General features: G+C 39.0%; 1 protein-coding gene across 3 annotated transcripts in view; it reads right to left on the reverse strand.

Annotated features, from left to right (window-relative positions):
• The window catches only part of LOC105485988 (FRY microtubule binding protein), a 268,427-nt gene that overhangs the window by 189,939 nt on the left and 57,647 nt on the right, over positions 1-20,841 (reverse strand). For all 3 annotated transcript variants that reach the window (XM_011748629.3, XM_071081656.1, XM_071081657.1), the window contains exon 3: positions 7,214-7,267. In XM_011748629.3, the coding sequence (XP_011746931.1) occupies positions 7,214-7,267 (54 nt within the window). The remainder of the gene's footprint in view (positions 1-7,213; positions 7,268-20,841) is intronic.

Here is a 20,841-nt window from a genome sequence, read left to right on the forward strand (position 1 = left end):
ACCCCTGCTGCCTGGCATACCCTGGCCCAACTTGTTCATCTGGATAAAAGGTTTCTTTGAAATGTCACGGCTCCTTGGTTGCTTCTTGTAACACACACCTGTGTACCTTCCTAGCATCATTAACTGCTCCTTTATCTGAGTTCCTAGAGCACTTGGCACAACCTCTATTATAGCCTTTACATTGCCACATTATTTGTGTAGATAACGGTCTTCCTTCTGGGATTGAGAATTCCCGGAGGACAGGGCTCTGTCCTATTCATTTTCGTAACTTCAGTACCTCGTACAGATCCTAGTATGTGTTGGGCACTCATTGTTTGTTTAATTGAATGGAAATCGCTCCAAATCATATTTAAAACTACAGTTATCCTTTGTTTCTCCTTCTCTCAACCAATATTGATTCTTCTTATATCATTTTGCTTATAATTATCCTTTCTTATAAAAGTCTCACTCCCTTCATTTTAGTTTAGGCCCTTTTAGCTTCAAATCTTCATCAATGCCATGCTCCCCAAATGCCTTAGGCCTCTCCATTACTGCCTTCATGACCACTCTCTCCTTAAAGCTAACATTAAGTTGCCACCTTGATACTGGTATGCATACAGCCGCATCTCACTGGCATTAAGATCTTCCTCAATCTGATCCTTTCCTACCTATGCTGCCTGATCTCTTTTTTAACTTCCCCCAGACTGTAGGAAATGTTTGTTCATAATGGAAAACTAGAGTATACCTCTCAAGGGGTTATCTGATTCTGAGTGTATGGGGGCTCTATACCTGTCAATGCCTTTGAGCTATTTTAAAATTGTATAAATGGTAGATACCTGATAGCAATGCAAAATAATTCTTGTCTATAGACATGAAAAACTGTCCAGTGAAGGTTCAATGGACTTCCCTCCCCCACATAAAGGAAGCAGTTTTGCCTCTGATTGTATTCATTTCAATGCTGATTTATAAATGTGTCTGTGTTTTGGAATGTCTTAACTGGTTGTAACATCCTTCACTAATAACAAGTTAAAAAATGTTTAACACAGGTTCATTTTAAATCTCTATGTGAGTCATATTTTTGCCTGTTTTTGAAGATTATCCTTTAACAATACATGCCTTCTGCATCAACTAAATTGATCCATTTCTAAGTTCCTCAAAGATAACTGATAGTGTCATTTTTCTGTTCAGGACCTTTGCATAAAATATTCCTTTCTTCTGAAATTTCCTATCTTCCTCACCATCAACACTCAGCAAATCCTACCGATTCTACTGTTTTAGGCACCTGATAAACCTTGTTCTCATCTGGACGGCATTTTCTAGCTAGGCACCTGGCCCCGAGGCATGTGTCTTCTGTCCCTGAAGTCTCACCATGTTTACTGTCCACGCCATTCAGGCGGCACTTCTTATACACGCAGGCCTATGTCAAAGCTGGTTGTGCACTGCTTGATCCTCTTCTGGATCTGGAGCTCCTGGAATGTGAAACACCTTCCTGGGGACCACATTCTTACATCTCTTTGTCTCATATAAAACTTTCTGTGTATATATACACATATACACATGCACAGTGTTTGCTAAATTACTTTATTACCAGAACGATTTTTAGTTCATTTGACTCACTACGCCCTGACAAGTTACTATAGCAATTTAAAACAAATAGTGGTAGTATATATATCTTCAAATGCTGTTGGAAATCTCTTCTGCCTTTATTGATTCTTGTTACTGGTATGACTTTATCACTAGCATGGACTGGAAGTGATAGCCCATACTGCTCTGCACCTCCTGCTGCCTGCTCCATGAAGGCCTCCCTGGCTCCTCAGGGTAGGGTGAAATTTGCTCTCCTGAGGCTCACACCAGCTTTAGCTTACTTATTAGCCTGGGGTTATCATTTATTTGATTGTAGCTTTATTTTTCTCTCCCACAAGACTCCCGTGGTGGGGCCTCTAGGGCAGGCACTATGCTTCCTTCCTGTTTGTTTCCGTGAGTTGGCATAACGCTTGGCACATGGTTGCCAGGAGGTAGGTGCTGTATAACAATGGAAAAAAAACCTCACATTCCTGAAATTTGTGAAAAGTGAAATTCTGGAAATGAGGGCACAAATTCCTAGTTCTCCAATGTGTAAAGCATTCACTAGTATATTTCTCCTACTAACACTGAGTTTTAAAAATCCTATTTAGACATCTTATCATTCACAATATCTTTTTTCCAGGTTTCTTCTTCTTTTTTTTTTTTTTTTTTTCTGAGACAGAGTCCCACTCTGTCACCCAGGCTGAAGTGCAGTGGCGTGATCTTGGCTCACTGCAACCTCCGCCTCCCAAGTTCAAGCGATTCTCCTGCCTCAGCCTCCCAAGTAGCTGGGATTACAGGCATGTGCCACCATACCTGGCTAATTTTTGTACTTTTAGTAGAGACGGGGTTTTGCCATGTTGGCCAGGCTGGTCTCCAACTCTTGAGCTCAGGTGATCCACCCACCTTGGCCTCCCAAAGTGCTGGGATTACAAGCGTGAACCATTATGCCAGGCCCTTCCAGGTTTATTCTCACAGAGTTGGAGTGTAATTCAGTTAAATTTAGAGATACTAAACCAATAAAATTATGAGTGTAAAAATGTAAAATATACAAGAAAACATGAAGTTTTAGCTTCTAAATATATACATATATTTAAGTTCAAACTGGAAAATTGGCAAATTTGAGGAGAAACCCACAGTGGGAAAGAAAGAGGTACAGAACTGTAAATAGTTCTACTTTGGGCATTTTGGCTAAATATCTAGTGGATAAATCTAGCTGTTACCCAATAAGAGCTTTTCTTCTTTTTCTTTTCTTCTTCCTTAGGTATAAAATACCCCATTTTTAGATGGACACAGTCGCCCAAAGTAAAATTTCTCCACCTTTCTTATAGCTAGATGTGGCCAAGTGATTGACATTTGGCTAATTGGATATAAGTAGATTTGGCACATGCTATGTTGGAAAGTTTTGCTTTTTGTTTTTCTATAATTCTTGTTCCATTTCTCACTCTGGCTGCCTGGAATATAGATGCAATGGCCAAGCTCTAGTAGCCATACTGGACCTTGAGAATGTAAGCCATACATAAGAAAGAAAAAATCATCTTGCTCAAGAAGATTGTACTTTATATGCCATTTGTAGCCAAAGCTAATCACAACTGATAAAATATTTTAGATCCTTTACCTGCTGAAAACTTCCCTCTCAACTCTCATCAACCTAGTTTTTAGAAACAAAGATTATGAAGTAAAAAGCACAGGCTGTACAGTCAGAAACAATAAATTACAGTTTTGGCTCCTTCAGGTTTGAGTCATATAATATCGGGAAACTTCTGAGACATCATTATTATTGTCTCTATATTAAATATCATATCATATTAAACATAATGTTATATATCCTATAGATAGATTTAACATTAACATAATATATTAATATTAATGCAATCATATATTTAATGTTACTATAATTTAATACTATATTTAATATTAATAATTTACATTTCATATAGAGATGATAATGTCACCTTTTTGGAGTTGCTGGAGGGACTGAGTGATGTCAGGTGAGATAATATGAGAAGGGGCTGGGTAAACTATAAAGTATTACATGAATTTGTTTTGCTTCTATTTCTAGCAAGAAGAAAATGAATCATGGGCTGGTTAGGTAGAGGAGTGAACAGGGCCATTCAGGATTAGGCAGTGAAGCAGTAGATACCCAGCTCTATATACCCTGTGGTTCATGCCAGTGACATTTAGAAGAAAGAATTTGATACAAATATGTCTTAAACAGGAACCCACTGTATGTTGTTCAAAGGATGCACTTAGCATAGTATCTATCATACAAGTACTAAATAAATGCTATCTCTACCAGTACAACTACTCCTACAGTTACAGCAATGGAGTCTGAACCACTCGAGGTGGCATCTCCAGCATGTTCTTTTGCTACAGGCAGACCTCTGTGGGAACCCAGATTAAAATCCTACTGTTTGGAATAAAACTGTATAATTTGAATGTTTAATGCCAAAGGACTAAGAGACCTTGCTGTATTCATGGCCTTACCAATGGAACTGAAATTCCTAGAGTTTGTTGGCTGCAACAGCAGATGAGCACTGTTTTAGTGCTGCTGAGATTGGTAATTGATAAAGAACAAAAATGTATTCAGCATAGTTCTGAAGGCTGGCAAGTCCAAGATCAAGTCACCAGCAGGTTCACTGTCTGGTGAAGGTTCAGTCTCTACTTCCAAGACGGCTCCTTGAACACTGTGTCCTCATATGGAGAAAGGACCAAAAGAGAGGGGCTCCCTGTGTCAAGACCTTTCATAAGAGCACCTAATCCCATTCATAAGGGAGGAGCCCTCATGGGAAAATTACCACTTAAAGGCCCCACCTCTTGATACTATCACATTAACAGCAGCTGAATTTTGGAGGGTACACGTTTGAACCACAGTAAGCACTTTCAAAAGCTATTATACTTTGCCAACCTTTTCCCCATTGAATCTACGGGTGGACCCACTTTAGTCAAGCTTCTCTATGGCCTTATATTAGTCTGTTCTCATGCTGCTAATAAAGACATACCAGAGACTGGGTAATTTATAAAGGAAAGAACTTTCATTGGCTCACAGTTCTGCATGGCTGGGAGGCCGCACAATCACGGCGGAGGGTGAATGAGGAGCAAAGTCACGTCTAACAATGGCAGCAGGCAAGAGACAGCAGGTGCATGGGAACTCTTCTTTATAAAACCAACAAATCTCATGAGATGTATCCACTGTCATGAGAATAGCATGGGGAAGACTGGCCAGCCATGATCTTATTACCTCTCACTGAGTCCCTCCCATGACACGTGGGAATTATGGGAGCTACGCTTCGAGGAGAGATTTCGGTGGGACACAGCCAAACCATATCAGGCCTGAAAGTCTTGCTATCACTTTAAAACAGGATTAGATTTTGTGGCTTGTCCTCTCTCACAGTTCATTTGTGAGTTTATGATGTAATGATCAGAGGACAATCCTATGTGTCCTATTTGAAAGTTCTTAGTGACCATCTTACTATTGGTTCACACTTAAAGGGTCTTTAATACACAGAGATACGTTACAGGGCAGGGCTTCTCAAGCGTTAACGTGCATGTGAGTCACCTGGAAGTTTTGTTAGGTGGCGGATGCAGCAGTTCCGGGGTCAGGCTGACAGTCTGCATTTCTAACAAGCTCCCAGGTGATGCTGATGACACAGATGCATGGACAACACTTGGAGATGCAAAGTTAAAAGTTATATAGCTAATTAAGTGACAAAGGTGAGATTTAAACCCAGGTCTGTCTAATTCCAAAGGTCATGTCTTTTCCACAATACTGAGATTCAGAAATAGAAAGCTGAGTAATAAATGAGAAATTGTGTTTAAGCCCAGTTATTTCGGATTACTATTACCTGCAAAGTTAAAATTTAGGACCATTTTCTCAGAGAATAAAGAGAGGTACATTAAGCTGGAGAAAAATGTTTTTGAAGAAAGGACAGTGATAATTTAATAGGATAAAGAGACAAAGAATATAAAATAGAGTGGAAAGATAATAGAAGACAGGTGATAAGTATTTACATTTTTTTTTTCGAGATAGGCTCTCACTGTTACCCAGGTTTGAGTGCAGTGGTGTGAACTTGGCTCAACTGCCACCTCCGCCTTCTCAAGCGATCCTCTCACCTCAGCATCCTGAGTAGCTGGGACCACAGGCATGTACCACTATGCCTGGCTAATTTTTTTGTATTTTTGATAGTGGCAAGGTTTCATCCTGTTTCCCAGTCTGGTCTCGAACTCTTGGGCTCAGGAGATCCACCTGCCTCGGCCTCCCAAAGTGCTGGAATTACAGGTGTGAGCCACTGTACCCTACACTATTTACATTCTTAAAAAGCTACAACTTGCCACATTTCCAAAATGGTAACCCCAAACATCATATACCATATTCACCAAGGGTCTCTGACCACCTTGGCACCTGCCAGGTGACAACAACAATGGACAATGTGACTAGAAAAGATAGCGTCATGGCACAAAGAGATGAGGCCCATCTTCCATTTCACCAGCATTCTGGAAAACGGCCAGCTCGGCTAGCAACAGAACAAGCCCAGAGCCACGCCACCCTTGCGGGGCTGGCTGTGAGCATAAACCTGTGAGGTCTCCTTCACAGAACAGCTCATAAAATAGAAAATGAAGGATTTTGTCGGTACAGTCATGATGTTTCTGGATCATACAAGGCTAAATTTGTACAGCCAGGGAGACTTCCTCTGGATTTTATATTAAAGGCAATTTCAAAGCCCTACAGAAAGTGTACACCCTGTGTGTTTTTCATTAGACCATAAAAACACCATACTAGCTCAAGCCAGGGAATATCCAGCAGTATTTTGTATCTGACGTTGGCACCAATTGACATTTCTGAAGAACATAGTGCCTTTTTTGTCATTAACTGCAAAAGTTTAGGAAACTTCACAAACATACCTCCGGCCTCCTTGGATGTCCTGTTATCCATCATTTTTAAACGTGCCAAGGACCTTCCTGAAGTTACTGAACCAGAATCTATCAGATCCTGATATTGTACGTTTATTACCTACTGTTTAGAGTTGAATGTTCTTTTACTAGTCCTAACCTATTTTCAAAGGACTTACTTTGTATTTATTCTGTCTTAAATAATTTTGTTCATATATTATTTTCTCTATTAGAATCTTAAGATCCTATACTGTGTTATACTTATCTTTTAGGTAGTATCTTTCTCATAAGAGAGTGAATTCTTGAAGGCCTAAAACTTATCTTAGATTTTGTATCACCAGTACCTAGCACAGCATCAAGCAAATAGTAGGCCTCCAAAAAAGTGTTGGATGAAAACAAGAATAAGCTCTAGTGTAGAGATCTGATCATCACATAGCATCATTTATTTAGAAGAATCTCAAGTTTTTAAAGGAATGGAATTTCCTTTAAACTCTTTTCTTGGTTTCTTTAATTCCAATATGTAAAGATACACGAAATAATCAATTGAAGACCTACTCATATTATCCCAATACTTTCCAGTTGTTTTTGATTCTAACCGATAGACATTTACTGAACAGCTATAAACCACAACCATGAAAACTGCAGGGTACAGTTCTTAAGATCACATACCCGTATCCTCTTTGAGGATGTTCCTCCATACAACAATAGTGAGCATGCAGGCCCTGCCTTGCGTGAATGCTGAACTAAAGGAAAACTAGCATATAACATATACATCACATACCTGATCAAACTGGGGGTCTTCTCCACGTTGCAGGGATTTTGTCAATGGCTTTTCCTACAAAGAAAAAGAATATATGCAAGAATAATTATTAGAGTCTCTTAAATAGTATAAAAGAAATGCCATTATTGTTCCATTTTTCCTCACTCATTTCTCTCATTATGGAATGAGGAGGTGCCAATTTTTAAATGAGTGAGGAATTCTCCCTTAGGTATTGTAACCATAGTAGTTATGTTTGATCATTACTGCCACGGCTCTTGCTATTTATCTTAATATATATTTCTTAGACCAAAACATTAAGAATCTGATACTCAGGGAAACTCATATTAAAACTACAATGAGATATCACCTCTTACCTGTCATAAGGACTTTTATCAAAAAGAAAAATATAATAAATGTTGGTAAACATGTAGAGAAAAGAGAACTCTTGTATATTGTTAGTGGGAATGTAAATTAGTAGAGCCACTGTGGAAAAAAGTATGGAGGTTTTTCAAAAAATCAAAAATAGAACTACCATATGATCCCTCAATTCACCTTCTGGGTATGTATCCAAAGAAAATGAAATCAGTATCTTGAAAGATATCTGCATGCTCATGTTAACTGCAGCATTATTCACAATAGCCAAAATATAGAGTCAGTCTAAGTATCCATCAGTGGATGAATAGATAAAGAAAATGTGCTATATATACACAATGGAAGGCGATTTAGTCTTAAAAAAGAAGGAAATACTGTTATTTCTGACAATATGGACAAACCTGGAGGATTATTATGCTGCGTATATAAGCCAGGCACAGAAAGACAAATACTGTACAATCTCACATAAACCTGAAATTAAAAAAAGTCAAATTCACAGAAGCAGAGACTAGAATGGTAGTTACCAGGGGCTGGTGGGTGAGAGGAAATGGAAGATGTTGATCAAAGAGTACAGAGTTTCATTTAGATGGGAAGAATAAGTTCTGGAGAGCTACTGTAGAGCATGGTGACTGGTGACTGCAGTTAATAATGTATTGTGCTATGGCCTCAATGTATCCCCCCAAAATTCAGATGCTGATACCTTCAAAGTGATGGCGTTACAAGGTGGGGCCTTCGGGAGGAGATTAAATCGTGAGGGCAGAACCCTCCTGAGTGGGATCAGTAAGAGGCCCTAGGCCGGGCGCGGTGGCTCACGCCTGTAATCCCAGCACTTTGGGAGGCCGAGGCGGGCGGATCACAAGGTCAGGAGATCGAGACCACGGTGAAACCCCGTCTCTACTAAAAATACAAAAAAATTAGCCGGGCGCGGTTGTGGGCGCCTGTAGTCCCAGCTACTCGGGAGGCTGAGGCAGGAGAATGGCGTGAACCCGGGAGGCGGAGCTTGCAGTGAGCCGAGATCGCGCCACTGCACTCCAGCCTGGGCGACAGAGCCAGACTCCGTCTCAAAAAAAAAAAAAAAAAAAAAAAAAAGAGGCCCTAGGGAGCTTGTTCGCGCCTTCTGCCATGTGAAGATGCAGTGGGAATGCACCATCTATAAAGGAAGGGGGCCCTCACCAGACACCAAATATCCCGTGCTTTGATCTTGGACTTCTGGGTATCCAGAACTCTGAGCAATAAATGTCTATTGTTGATAAGCCACCTACTTTATGGTAATTTGTTATAGCATCCTGAATGGACTGAGACACATTGTATACTTGAAAACTGCTAAGAAAGTAGATTTTTAAATGATCTCACCACAAAAAAAAAAAATTCATGTAACGTAATAGAAATGTTAATTAGCTTGATTTACTCATTATACATATATCAAAACATCATGTTGTAACACCATACATAAACTTTTTATTTGTCAATTAAAAAAAAAAGAATCTGATGTTATAAGTGGTCCTATGTCTTCAATAGCAACAATATAATAAAAACCAAAAAATTTATTTGAAAAATTTAATATTTATCTTGGAACTTGACAGATAATAAAAAGTTGAGGCCAGGTGCATTGGCTCATGTCTGTAATCCCAGCACTTTGGGAGGCCGAGGCGGACGGATCATGAGGTCAAGAGATGGAGACCATTCTGGCCAATACGGTGAAATCCTGTCTCTACTAAAAATACAAAAATTAGCTGGGTGTGGTGGCACGTGCCTGTAATCCCAGCTACTCGGGAGGCTGAGGCAGGAGAATTGCTTGAACCCAAGACTGCACCACTGCACTCCAGCCTGGTGACAGAGCAAGACTCCATCTCAAAAAATAAAAATAAATAAAATAAAAATAAAAGTTGAAAGCAATTCACTATTTCAAGTCCCTAGATTTAGAAGCAAAGTAAGGTTTATTTATTAGACTGGTACTGAGGGAGAACCTACCAATCATACATTTACCAGGTGTAACTGGTGAATTTGGGGCATGTGATTTGTCTTGCACCACATCTAGTTCTCTGCAAAAATAGTATCAGTAGTAACAACAGTCTACTACAGAAACAATTCTCCCTAATTATTACATCTTTGTTTACATTAGGAAGCCTTAACTGATCTTCCAGCAGAGCATTTTTTTTCAATTCAAAGAGTTTAATTCAGACATTATTGACATTTTGAGAACTCCAGAAAATGTAACTCAAAGCAAGACCTCAGTTTTCCAGACCGAAATTTCTGAGGAAAATATTCATCATGAACAGTCTTCTGTTTTCAATCCATTTCAGAAAGAAACTTTTACATATCTGGTAGAAGGATTCAAAGTATCTCTTGTAAGTAAATTAATTACATGGTGAATGTTCATTCACACAAGGAAATAGAGGTTTTACGTTGACTGTATTACATGTTTTCAAAATCATATTTCTTTGTACTCTTTCAGAGAGCTTTTTAAAACTTGGACAACTTGAATTTTTAATTATTGAATAATATATATTGCTAATTCACCCTTTTCAAAATGACTCAACTCATGCAGCATTGCTTTTTAAGCCTCCAGCAGAGCATTTTGTTACTTATCCTTATTTGTGTGTGTGTGTGTGTATGTATGTGTGTGTGTACATCTATATACACACACATATATACACATATATACATATACACACACACACATATATAAACATATATATATATATCTTTGCTATGGAAGTTCATTCTGATCCCAAATTTGATTTAGGATTAGAAACAATGCAAAAGTTATATATCAAAAAATATTAAGTTTTACTTTGGCCAGTGCAGGTTCCCTAGCAAGACTCCATTTACATTTACCTGCTCACCTAGACCCTCTCACTGTGGGTCTAATCATTTCTCCTCCACTCACAAAGACGATGTATACCTAAGGCATATACAAGCCCCACCCCTACCCCATACTGTCCTTGTTCTTGAAGAAATGCACGTGGTGGTCTTATCCTGCAAGTCTGAGGTTTCACCAAGAGCCTTACAAATCAACTACTTTGTCTCCATCATAAAATACACAGGTTCAAAACGTGTATTCATGAAAAACACAGAGAATGCTGTGTTCTTATGGGTAACATTTTCTGTTCAAAGTATACTATCTAGATATAATGAATAGATACTATATGTTTATTCATCACTCAACAGTGACTGAGGGTTCACATGCGTCAAATGCTACATGCCAGGGTGGAATACTGAAGAACACATGATACCCCCTACTGGGGAGAAGAGTCGAATCTGAGAGGGGAAATGTGGTTAATTTCCTCTTCTGAGTGTTGTCGCTATTTGTTCATTATTCAAACCTCAGCTGAACTATCACTTCCTCAGGGAAGCCCTTCTCTGAGCCATCCCCCAACACCTGGCACATGCCTACAAAGCCTCATGTATTTGTCCTTTCACTGACCTTACCATAGAGTAAAATCACATCACAGTCATCATCTTGTGCAATCACACACTCATGAGTGAGGCACCGAGCACCATCCCTGCTAGGTGGCAAGCCCCAAAAATGCAGAGACCTCTGTTTCTCTCAACACTTAGTCAAAGGACAGAGCATGGCTTGCCTGACGTGCAGCATTCCACCCGACATGGAGCATGTGACATGCTGTGAACCTTCAGACACTGTTGAGTGATGAATACATATAGTATTTATTCATTATATCTAAATAGTATACGTTGAACAGAAAATGTTTGTTTACTCATAAGAACACAGTATTCTCTGTATTTTAGATGAATACACATTTTGAACCTGTGTATTTTGCCATGGAGACAGAGTAGTTGATGTGTAAGGCTCTTGATGAAACCTCAGACTGGTAGGGTGAGACCACCATGTGCATTTTTCGCTTGGTGCTGGCTACGCATTTGCCAAATTAATAAAAGTTCTAGGACAGTGGTATCCAGTTTCTTCAAATACGAAAATCCCTTTATTTTCTGTGTATATGTCTTGTTTTAAGTTTAAAAAATTTTTAAATACTTTTTATTGTGGTAAAATATACATAGCAGAAGATTTAACACTTTAAATTGTACAAATCAGTGGCATTAAGTACATTCAAATGTTGTTGACATCATCATTATCTATTTTATGAAGACCCCTTTTAGTTCCAGAAATGTTCAAAAAGTTCTCAACCAGAAAACACACACTCACACTCCAAACATACAAGATAGTAATTTTATTTTAGTATCTATAGTTTAAAACTATACAGAATGACAAACAGCTAATACTACAGCTCCAATGATACTTTTAAATGGTTCTAGGCTGGGCACGATGGCTCATGGCTTTAATCCCAGCACTTTGGGAGGCCGAGGTGGGCGTATCACCTGATGTTGGGAGTTCGAGACCAGCCTGGCCAACATGGTGAAACCCTGTCTCTACTAAAAACATAAAAATTAGCTGGGCATGGTGGCAGGCACCTGGAATCCCAACTACTTGGGAAGCTGAGGTGGGAAAATCACTTGAACCCGGGACGCGGAGGTTGCAGTGAGCCAAGATCATACCACTGCACTCCAGCCCGGGCAACAGAGGAAGACTTCAACTAAAAAAAAAAAAGTTCTGTACTAGAGTAGCAACAATACTTCTTTTATACATACTAGAAACATGAGAATACACCTACATGGGAGACCTTAAAAGCCAGACAAACGATAACTCGGCACACCTGTGGGTCTGTAGACCCTTACAACAACCCAGGAGTTCACACAGTGGGAGCACGGAAGGCAATCCTCTTTCACTACTACCTAAAAGAGGATCCTGCCACAGTGGGGAAAGAAAGGTGACTGTGTCCACCCACATCCCAAAGCTCCCCACAACTAGAAATTATTTTGTCCCACTACAAATTAGACGGGAAGCTGATAAACATGATATTTTACACTTACACATTTTTGCACACACATGAAGGAAAGAACACGTTGTCAGGCTCACTTTCTCTAACAAGCGAAGTTGATATATATAAGTTGTTGCCATACATAAAAGTCAAGTCCATTAGCTAAGAACTTGGGGTCAATGCCTCAATAAAATAACATACTAAGTCTTCCTTAACTATTTTTACACAAATATACCTTTTTTTTTTTTTTTTTTTTTGAGACGGAGTCTTGCTCTGTCACCCAGGCTGGAGGCAGTGGCATGATCTTGGCTCACTGCAGCCTCTGCCTCCTGCATTCAGGAGATTCTCCTGCCTTAGCCTCAGCCTCCGGAGCAGCAGGGATCTCAGATGCGTGCCATCATGCCTGGCTAATTTTTGTATTTTTAGTAGAGATGGGGTTTTGTCATGTTGGCCTGGCTGGTCTTGAACCCCTGACCTCAGGTGATCCACCCCGCCCTCGGCCTCCCAAACTGCTAGGATTATAGGTGTCAGCCACTGGGCCTGGACACAAATATACTGTCTTAATCATATTCTTTGAAGACTCAGCTTAAATGTCACTTCCCAGATGAAGCCCCTCCCCAGTTTTCCCTGGCAGAGTCACCTGTTAGTTGTCACACAGTACTTTATTTGCACCTATTCTTGTCAGCATTCCCACCATGTTGTCACTTGTCTGTCTCCTACATAACCCTAGTACACAGCTGGAACTTATCAGGGTATGTTAAATGGCTGACTATATCTGTATGCATTTGGAAAGATAGCTTTGGGCACAGAGAATCAGGTTCACATTTTAACATTATCTAGATTATCTTTGCATCAACATAGATTTTATCAGTGAAATGAGGCTTAAGAGTACACCTAGGGGAGAGAACACCATAGTGGATAAAAAATAAGGAGAACAAAAGATGAAAGGAAGAAAGGGAGAAAGGGAAAGAATATATGAAAGAGGGAGGAAAGAAAGGATGAGTGAACAAATGAAGACAGGAAGGAGGGAAGGGAGGAAAGAAGGAAGGAAGAAAGATGGAAGGAAGGAGGGAATAAAAGAAAGGGAAGAAAGGAAGGATGAAGGAAGAAAAAAAAGAGGGGAGGAAGCACAGAGTGATAAAAAGAGAGGAAAGGATAGAGGCACACTTACTCCAGCTCAGAAGAGAGCCATCTGAATACAAGGGAAAGATCACAAGGTCTCAGGCCTGCTTCAGAAAAGAGACTTGGAAATCTAAGACCTCAAAATATGAAATGACTACAAGAAAACATTGGGGAAAATCTCCAGGATATTGGTCTGGGCAAATTTTCTTGAGCACAGGCAATCAAAGCAAAAATTAACAAATGGGATCACATCAAGTTAAAAAGCTTCCACACAGCGGCCGGGTGGGGTGACTCACGCCTGTAATCCCAGCACTTTGGGAGGCCGAGGTGGGCAGATTACGAGGTCAGGAGTTTGAGACCAGCCTGACTAACATGGTGAAATCCCGTCTCTACTAAAAATACAAACATTAGCTGGGTTGGGGGCCCACGCCTGTAATCCCAGCTACTTGGGAGGCTGAGGCAGAGAACTGCTTGAACCTGGGAGGTGGAGGTTGCAGTGAGCCAAGATTGCACCACTGCACTCCAGCCTGGACGATAGAGTGAGACTCTGTCTAAAAAAAAAAAAAAAAAAAGCTTCCACACAGCAAAGGAAACAATCAATAAAGTGCAGAGACAATCCACAGAACAGGAGAAAATATTTGCAAACTATGCATCTGAAATGGATTAAGAACGAAAATATATACAGAGTTCAAACAACTCTATGGGGAAAAAAAATCTAATAATCCAATCAAAAAATGGGCAAAAGACTTGATTACACATTTCTTAAAAGAATACAAATGGCAAACATGAATATGAAAGGTGCTCAACATCACTGATCATCAGAGAAATGCAAGTCTAAACTACAGTGAGAAACCATCACACCCCAGTTAAAATGGCTTCTATCCAAAAGACAGGCAACAACAAATGCTGGCAAGGATATGCAGAAAAGGGAACCTTCATACACTGGTTGGTGGGAATGTAAATTAGTACAACCACTATGGAGAACAGTTTGGAGGTTTCTCAAAAAACTAGAAATCAAGCTACCATATGATCCAGCAATCTTTTCCAAATACTGAAAGGAAATCAGTATTTGGAAGATCAGCTCCACATTTGCTGTAGCTCTGCACACAATAGTCAAGATTTAGAAGCAACCTAAGTGTCTATCAACAGACAAATGGATACAGAAAATGTGGCACATTTATGCGATGAAGTACTATTCAGCCATGAAAAAGGAATGAGATCCTGTCATTTGCAGCAACATGGATGGAACTGGAGGTCATTAAGTGAAGTAAGCCAAGCACGGGAAGACAAACATTGCATGTTCTCACTTATCTGTGGGATCTAAAGATTAAAACAATTGAACTCATAAATATAGAGTAGAAGGATATTTATTAGAGGCTGGGAAGGATAGTGAGGGGTTAGTGGGGAGGTGGGGATGGTTAATGGGTTAAAAAAAAAGAAAGACTGAATAAGACCTAGTATTTGATAACACAACAGGGTGATGATAGTCAATAACAATTTAATTGTGCACTTTAAAATAACTAAAAGAGCATAACTGAACTGTTTGTAACACAAAGGATAAATGCTTGAGGGGATGGACACCCATTCTCCATGATGTGATTATTATGCATTGCATGCCTGGATCAAAACATCTCATGTACCCCATAAATACATATACCTACTATACACCCAAAACCATAAAAAGAAAAAAGAGAAAAAAAGAAAAGAGAGCTGTAGAGGTATGCTCCTGCTTGCAGTTCTACTGCCGGACACTAGTTGCATGAAATCCAAGATCTACACGTTCAGATATCCTGGTTTTTAAAGAGCATTAAATAAGCAGTAAAGCAAGATTAGCACAGAATACACAATGGGTATTTAACCAACAAGTGGAAACAGATTATGGCAAAGGAAGCTCAAAATAATGATGCCATTCATCAGGTAAAAACAGTATACTTCAAGTAAGAATAGAAAGACTTCACATACTTTAAAAATTTGTCTTTGTTCTATATTTTGGTACAATTTTATTTATGTACTGAAGTTTCATGAATTGAATTGAATGTTTATCTTCACAAAATCATTCTGAAAAAGTCTAACTTTGGGGTGATGGGTCCCTGAAAGTTCTTAGCTGGCTAAAGCTGAAGACCTTAGGTCTGACCAGATGCCCCAGCTCACTGAGTGACAGTGAACAAACGAGGACCCGGGGACCTGGAAAAACCCAAAATACTGAGACTTCGCACTGAACACCAGTGGCTGCTCACAGCACAGAAAAAAGTGAAACCCAGACATGACGTCCCTTCTGATGGAAGAAAGCAGTATGAAATAGTCTTGACTAAACAAACAAACAAACAAGCTCAAACTTGAATCTAACCAAGGCTTTCGATCTAATTTCCAATTTTTAGGAAATACAGGAGTTAGAGGAATATATCACATTATGCCAAAAAGATGTAGTCAGCCACATCCAGACTGAAGGAAAGAGTGGGAGAGAAAGACGTTTTCTTAATAAATAAGTTTGGAGGGGGGAGGAAAAGAGAAATGGAGGGGAGTTTGTTGATTTCTTTAAAAGTCTACTGCAATGTGTGGAGCTTACTTGGATCCTGATTCAAATATTTTGTTAAAAGAAAATATGACATTCATGATACAATTGGCAATTTGAACACATGGGAGATCTGATGACGTTAAGGGATTGTTGTTAGTTTTTTAGATGTAGTAATAGTATTGCAGTTTTGTTTAGAGAAGAACTTTTTTAGAAATACATATGGAAATGCTTAGAGATGATTTTGTTTCTAGTATTCGCTTCAAGTAATATCAGGGGAAGGTTCAGGGAGTGTGTAACGAATTGGCTATGAGTTGATAATTGTTGAAGATGACCATTAGGTTCATTGTGCTACTCTGTTTGCATATGTTTATCTTTTAAATTCTTTGAAAAAAAAAACAAACAAAAACTAAAACCAGGAGGTCGTGATGCACCACTTATCACTGTTAAAATCTTACAATGTCTTGTTTTTAAAGATGACACAAGATACTCTCAAAACTTATTCTAATAGCAATTCTCCAATTTTTTTTTTTTTTTTTTATCTTTTCCTGGTGGAGCTATAAAAAGGACCAGTCTCCATTTCTCCCCATTTGCAGACTGGATTTGGATGGCCAAATCTCAGAGATACCTCACCTGCTGTGTGAGAAGTAAGATGCAGTCCTCAGTCTGCACTCTGGGCTTCTCTTTGAGTTTTCTCCCTCCGAATCAGAGATCACTGCTGTCCCAAACTATGCAAGGGGAATGTTCTCCTGTGCTGAAGAATTCTGCAGGAGTTTCAGTATTTCCATAGGAATACAGCTGTTTGTGCTTCTCACACCCTGAGGAGTTCCAATCTTCCCTACTCCCAGCTTAAAAAAATACAGACTTTAAACACTCCTTGTGTCCACATCTAAGAAGGGCAGAGGAAAGCCATCAATCTCTACCTTAATTTTCAAACAATTTCAGTGTACACTAATTACATTTTCACTTCACAATCTTTTCATATCATATATCTCTGTAATCTTTAGGAGGAAAGAAAGATAGCCAGACAGGACAGGCCACAGTCACTTAGAAGTCTAGAGGGAGTCTGACATACCAAGAGGTGCTTTATTCGAGGTATACAAGGGGCTCATTTAATACAAGTAACTTTCTACTTCTAACTTTTTAGTGGCCTTCCAAAATTTCAAGTGTGCTCCACACAGGTAAGATTTCACTAATCTAGAAAGATCCAAAGTATTACTGCCCTCAGAGATATTTCTTTTTTAAAAATGTGTATACATTTAAATGCAGTTTTGTTACATGGATATACTGCGTTGTGGTGACATCTGGGCATTCAGAGAGATTTCAATTAATGTGTTTAATCCAGCAATGCTACTGGAGTTAATATGAGATTATTCAATTAGTTAAATATATCAATAACCTTGCTTAAGATGCTATTTTAAAGTCTTTTAATTATGACAACAGTGGATGTAGCAGTGAAGGGCGTGGGCTTTGAAATCTGAGAGACCTGATTTGGAATCCTAGGTCCTCACAACTTATGACCCTTTCTTAACTTCTCTATTCTTCAGTTATTGTTTAGAAAAAATGAGGATACATATACTCAATTGAGGGTTTTGATATCATCAGCAGTGAAATTTTATAATATAAATGTCTGGTCTTAGTGGTTAATAAAGAATTTCAGAATGGAACTACCACCATTGGGGTCTCTCTTCTTCACCAGAACATGGGAAGATGCTGAGTGGTGAGCCTCCTCACCCCATGTGGCGGCACCCTTCACAGTAAAGAGCTGTGACCCAACTGCGAAAATGCACCAAAGCATTTTGTTCAGAACTATCTGCACCCAGCAGCAGGCACTCTACTTCAGTATGAACCAAAGAATAATGGGGTCCCAAATGTTTTCATGTCTGACATCTTTTTCTCATCAGATCTCATTTGTGCCAACTTTGACTCAAGTTTGGAAAAACACCTAAGGAGTGAGCCTGAGGACTCACAGTTCTGAATATTGACCATTACTCCCCAAATGACTTTCCCCATCATGAGGGGTAATCGGCACCCCAGTGGTGTGATTCATCTTGAAGATGTCCTCTGGTCATGTCACTGCCTGCATGGATCACTGGACTTCTGGTGGAAGACTTACCCCCTTGAAAACCTGCCTCGGTTTGTAAAAATGGACATCACCCTATGACATCCTGAGTAGGTTTCTAACAGCTAATGAGAAATAGTTAAAACCCTTGGAGATCTGTGGAAGAAGGGTACTTGGGGAAACTGACAAAATTTCTTCCTTTGTATTCCATTTAGTTATTAAAATGAATTTTCTTAAGCAAAATAATAAATGCTACCTTTCACCTAAAATATTGGAGAAAAAGAAACAAAAGAGAATGATACAGAAGATAGCGCAAATAAATCCAAGGTACTATCAGGTAAGATGTTGCCCAGTACCCCATGCCATGAAAAGTGAAGGTAGATATAAATCTGGAAGAATATGTTGGCACTTTTTTTTAAGCAAAATCTCTTGAGATAATCTGTCCTATTTGCAGTGGTTTTGTTTATTTCATTGGAGCCTATTTCTCTGCCACATTTAACAGTCCTAAGTACAAATCCATTATTTGAACAGTGGAGGAGAAACTTCAATTAAATTCAGCTACAAAGTTAATCTTCATTTTAATTGAACAAAAGAGCAGCTCTCATAGGCATTCTTTAAAAAAGAAAAAAAAAAAAAGAACTACAGCAGCTACTAAGAAATGTAAGATACAACCTTCACTTGTTTGTTTCTGGGTAACTTTCTATTTTGTTGGTCTTTTCAATTTTATTTGTCCCAATATACCCCTCTAACTGTGCATGTTATGTTCACTCAGCAGACTTTCAGTGTCTAGTACAGTGTGTGTGGATGGATTTTTTTCCTGTCTCCTTCAGGACATCGCTCCATCAGCCAGCTCCTCAGTGACCCCTTTCTTCAACCCTTCCCTTCTCTTCGGTCTTTCTCTCAGCTATGAGCATGCTTAAACCTTTTCATCTTAGTGCCTTCCTTGGCCACACATCCACCTCTGGCTGTGTTTCCTTTCTAACCCTCTTCTTATATTCAGTTCTCCAATGGGTGGTCTATACTTCCTGTCTTTCTTCCTTCTCCTATTCAAAATGTCTTCAACTACTTGCAATCTGGGCTTTTCTTTCACCACTAAAATTAGTCTCCCTGGGGACCCCAGTAATTTTCCAAATGGCAAATCTGGTGGCCATTTTTCATGCTGGATCTTTTAGCAGCAATGTTCACTCCCTTCTTTCCACTTGAATCACCCCCACCTCCCATCTGTTCTTCTACTTCTTAGACGTTCCTTTTCTTTTTTTGAAGATAAGGTCTCACTCTGTCACTTAGGCTGGAGTGGAGAGCAGTGGTGTTAACACGGCTCACGGCAGCCTCAATGAAATGATCCTCCCACCTCAGCCTCTGGGAGCACAGGCGTGTGCCACCATGCCTGGCTAATTTTTTTGTTTTTATTTTTTGTAGATAGAGATTGTGGGGCTGGTCTCACCATGTTGCACAGGCTGGTCTCAAACTCCTGGACTCAAACAATTTTCCCACCTCAGCCTCCCAAGGTGCGGGGATTACAGGTGTGAGCCACTGTGCCCACCAGACATTCCTTCTCTGTGGCCTGCATAGTCTTTTTCCTTGAATGTTTGTATTCTTCATGGCTGAATCACCTTGGGAAAGCCTACAGGAACATTCCAACTCCCCTGCCTTCAACCTACATAATTACAACTTAGGAATTGAGTAGAAATTCCCAAAAGCATCAGGAAATATTATCAAATAGAATACTGTGTTTTAAGAAATTTTAAAAGTCAGAACATACTATATACTAGGTATGTAAGCAACAGTAAAAATACCTAATAAAGCAAGTCTTATTGTTAGCATGACCTATAGAAATCTAAATCTGCGATGGTTAAAATTGCTACAATGCTATAGTAAAGCTTGCTATTGCTGAAAACTGTACTGATGATTTTCAGGAATGTCAAAATGCAAAATGTTGTGTGGGAACACAGCAATATTACATCAGAGTGACCTTAAGGAATGAGCCATCGTTACTTGGTATTATGCCATTATTATTGAATGTATTTTTATTGGTATTTTCTCTCACTCTAAAACATATACTTCCAGATGATCTTTTGTTTGTATTAAAAAGGAGGTCTTTGTAAATAGTACAAAGAACATATCATCAGAAAAGCTAGACTGAAAATAATGAGGAATCACCTTCGTCTGGTTTTGTATTCTCAAAAAAAGGAAACTTCGATAATCTCTTCAGAAAGTCACCAGAAATAAAAATAAAAATAAAAATTATGGCCTTATCCATGAATGAACTGAATTGGATACTATTAAATTGAAGTAAAAAGCCCTCTGATATTTTTTATTACCTCGTGATGCTTTTCACATCATTTATTTGCTGTAAGGTTCAATCAAACTTTTACTATGGTGGTGTATTAAATTTCATTTCACAGCAGGAAAAGTTCCATTTAGGAGCGACAGAATAAATGTTTTTCATCTACATGCCTCCAAGCATACTCCTAATTAAGAAAACAAACTTATGAGATCATCTGAAAGATCACCTCATTCGGCAGTTAAATTAAATCTTTTTAGCCACTAACAATGCTATGTTTCTGGGTTAGGGTGAATTTTCAAGTTTTTGATGAATGTCTTTAAAGATTATTTAAGGGATGTTCCAGCCTAAGCTGTTTTGCTAAGAAACAGCTATTTTAAAAGTTATTTATTTATAATTTGAAAACTAGCCAGTATGTTGTCAAGTGTGATATAAATATTACCTATCTGAAGAGCAATA

This window comes from Macaca nemestrina, chromosome 16 (genome assembly GCF_043159975.1).
Source record: "Macaca nemestrina isolate mMacNem1 chromosome 16, mMacNem.hap1, whole genome shotgun sequence".
Taxonomy (NCBI): domain Eukaryota; kingdom Metazoa; phylum Chordata; class Mammalia; order Primates; family Cercopithecidae; genus Macaca; species Macaca nemestrina.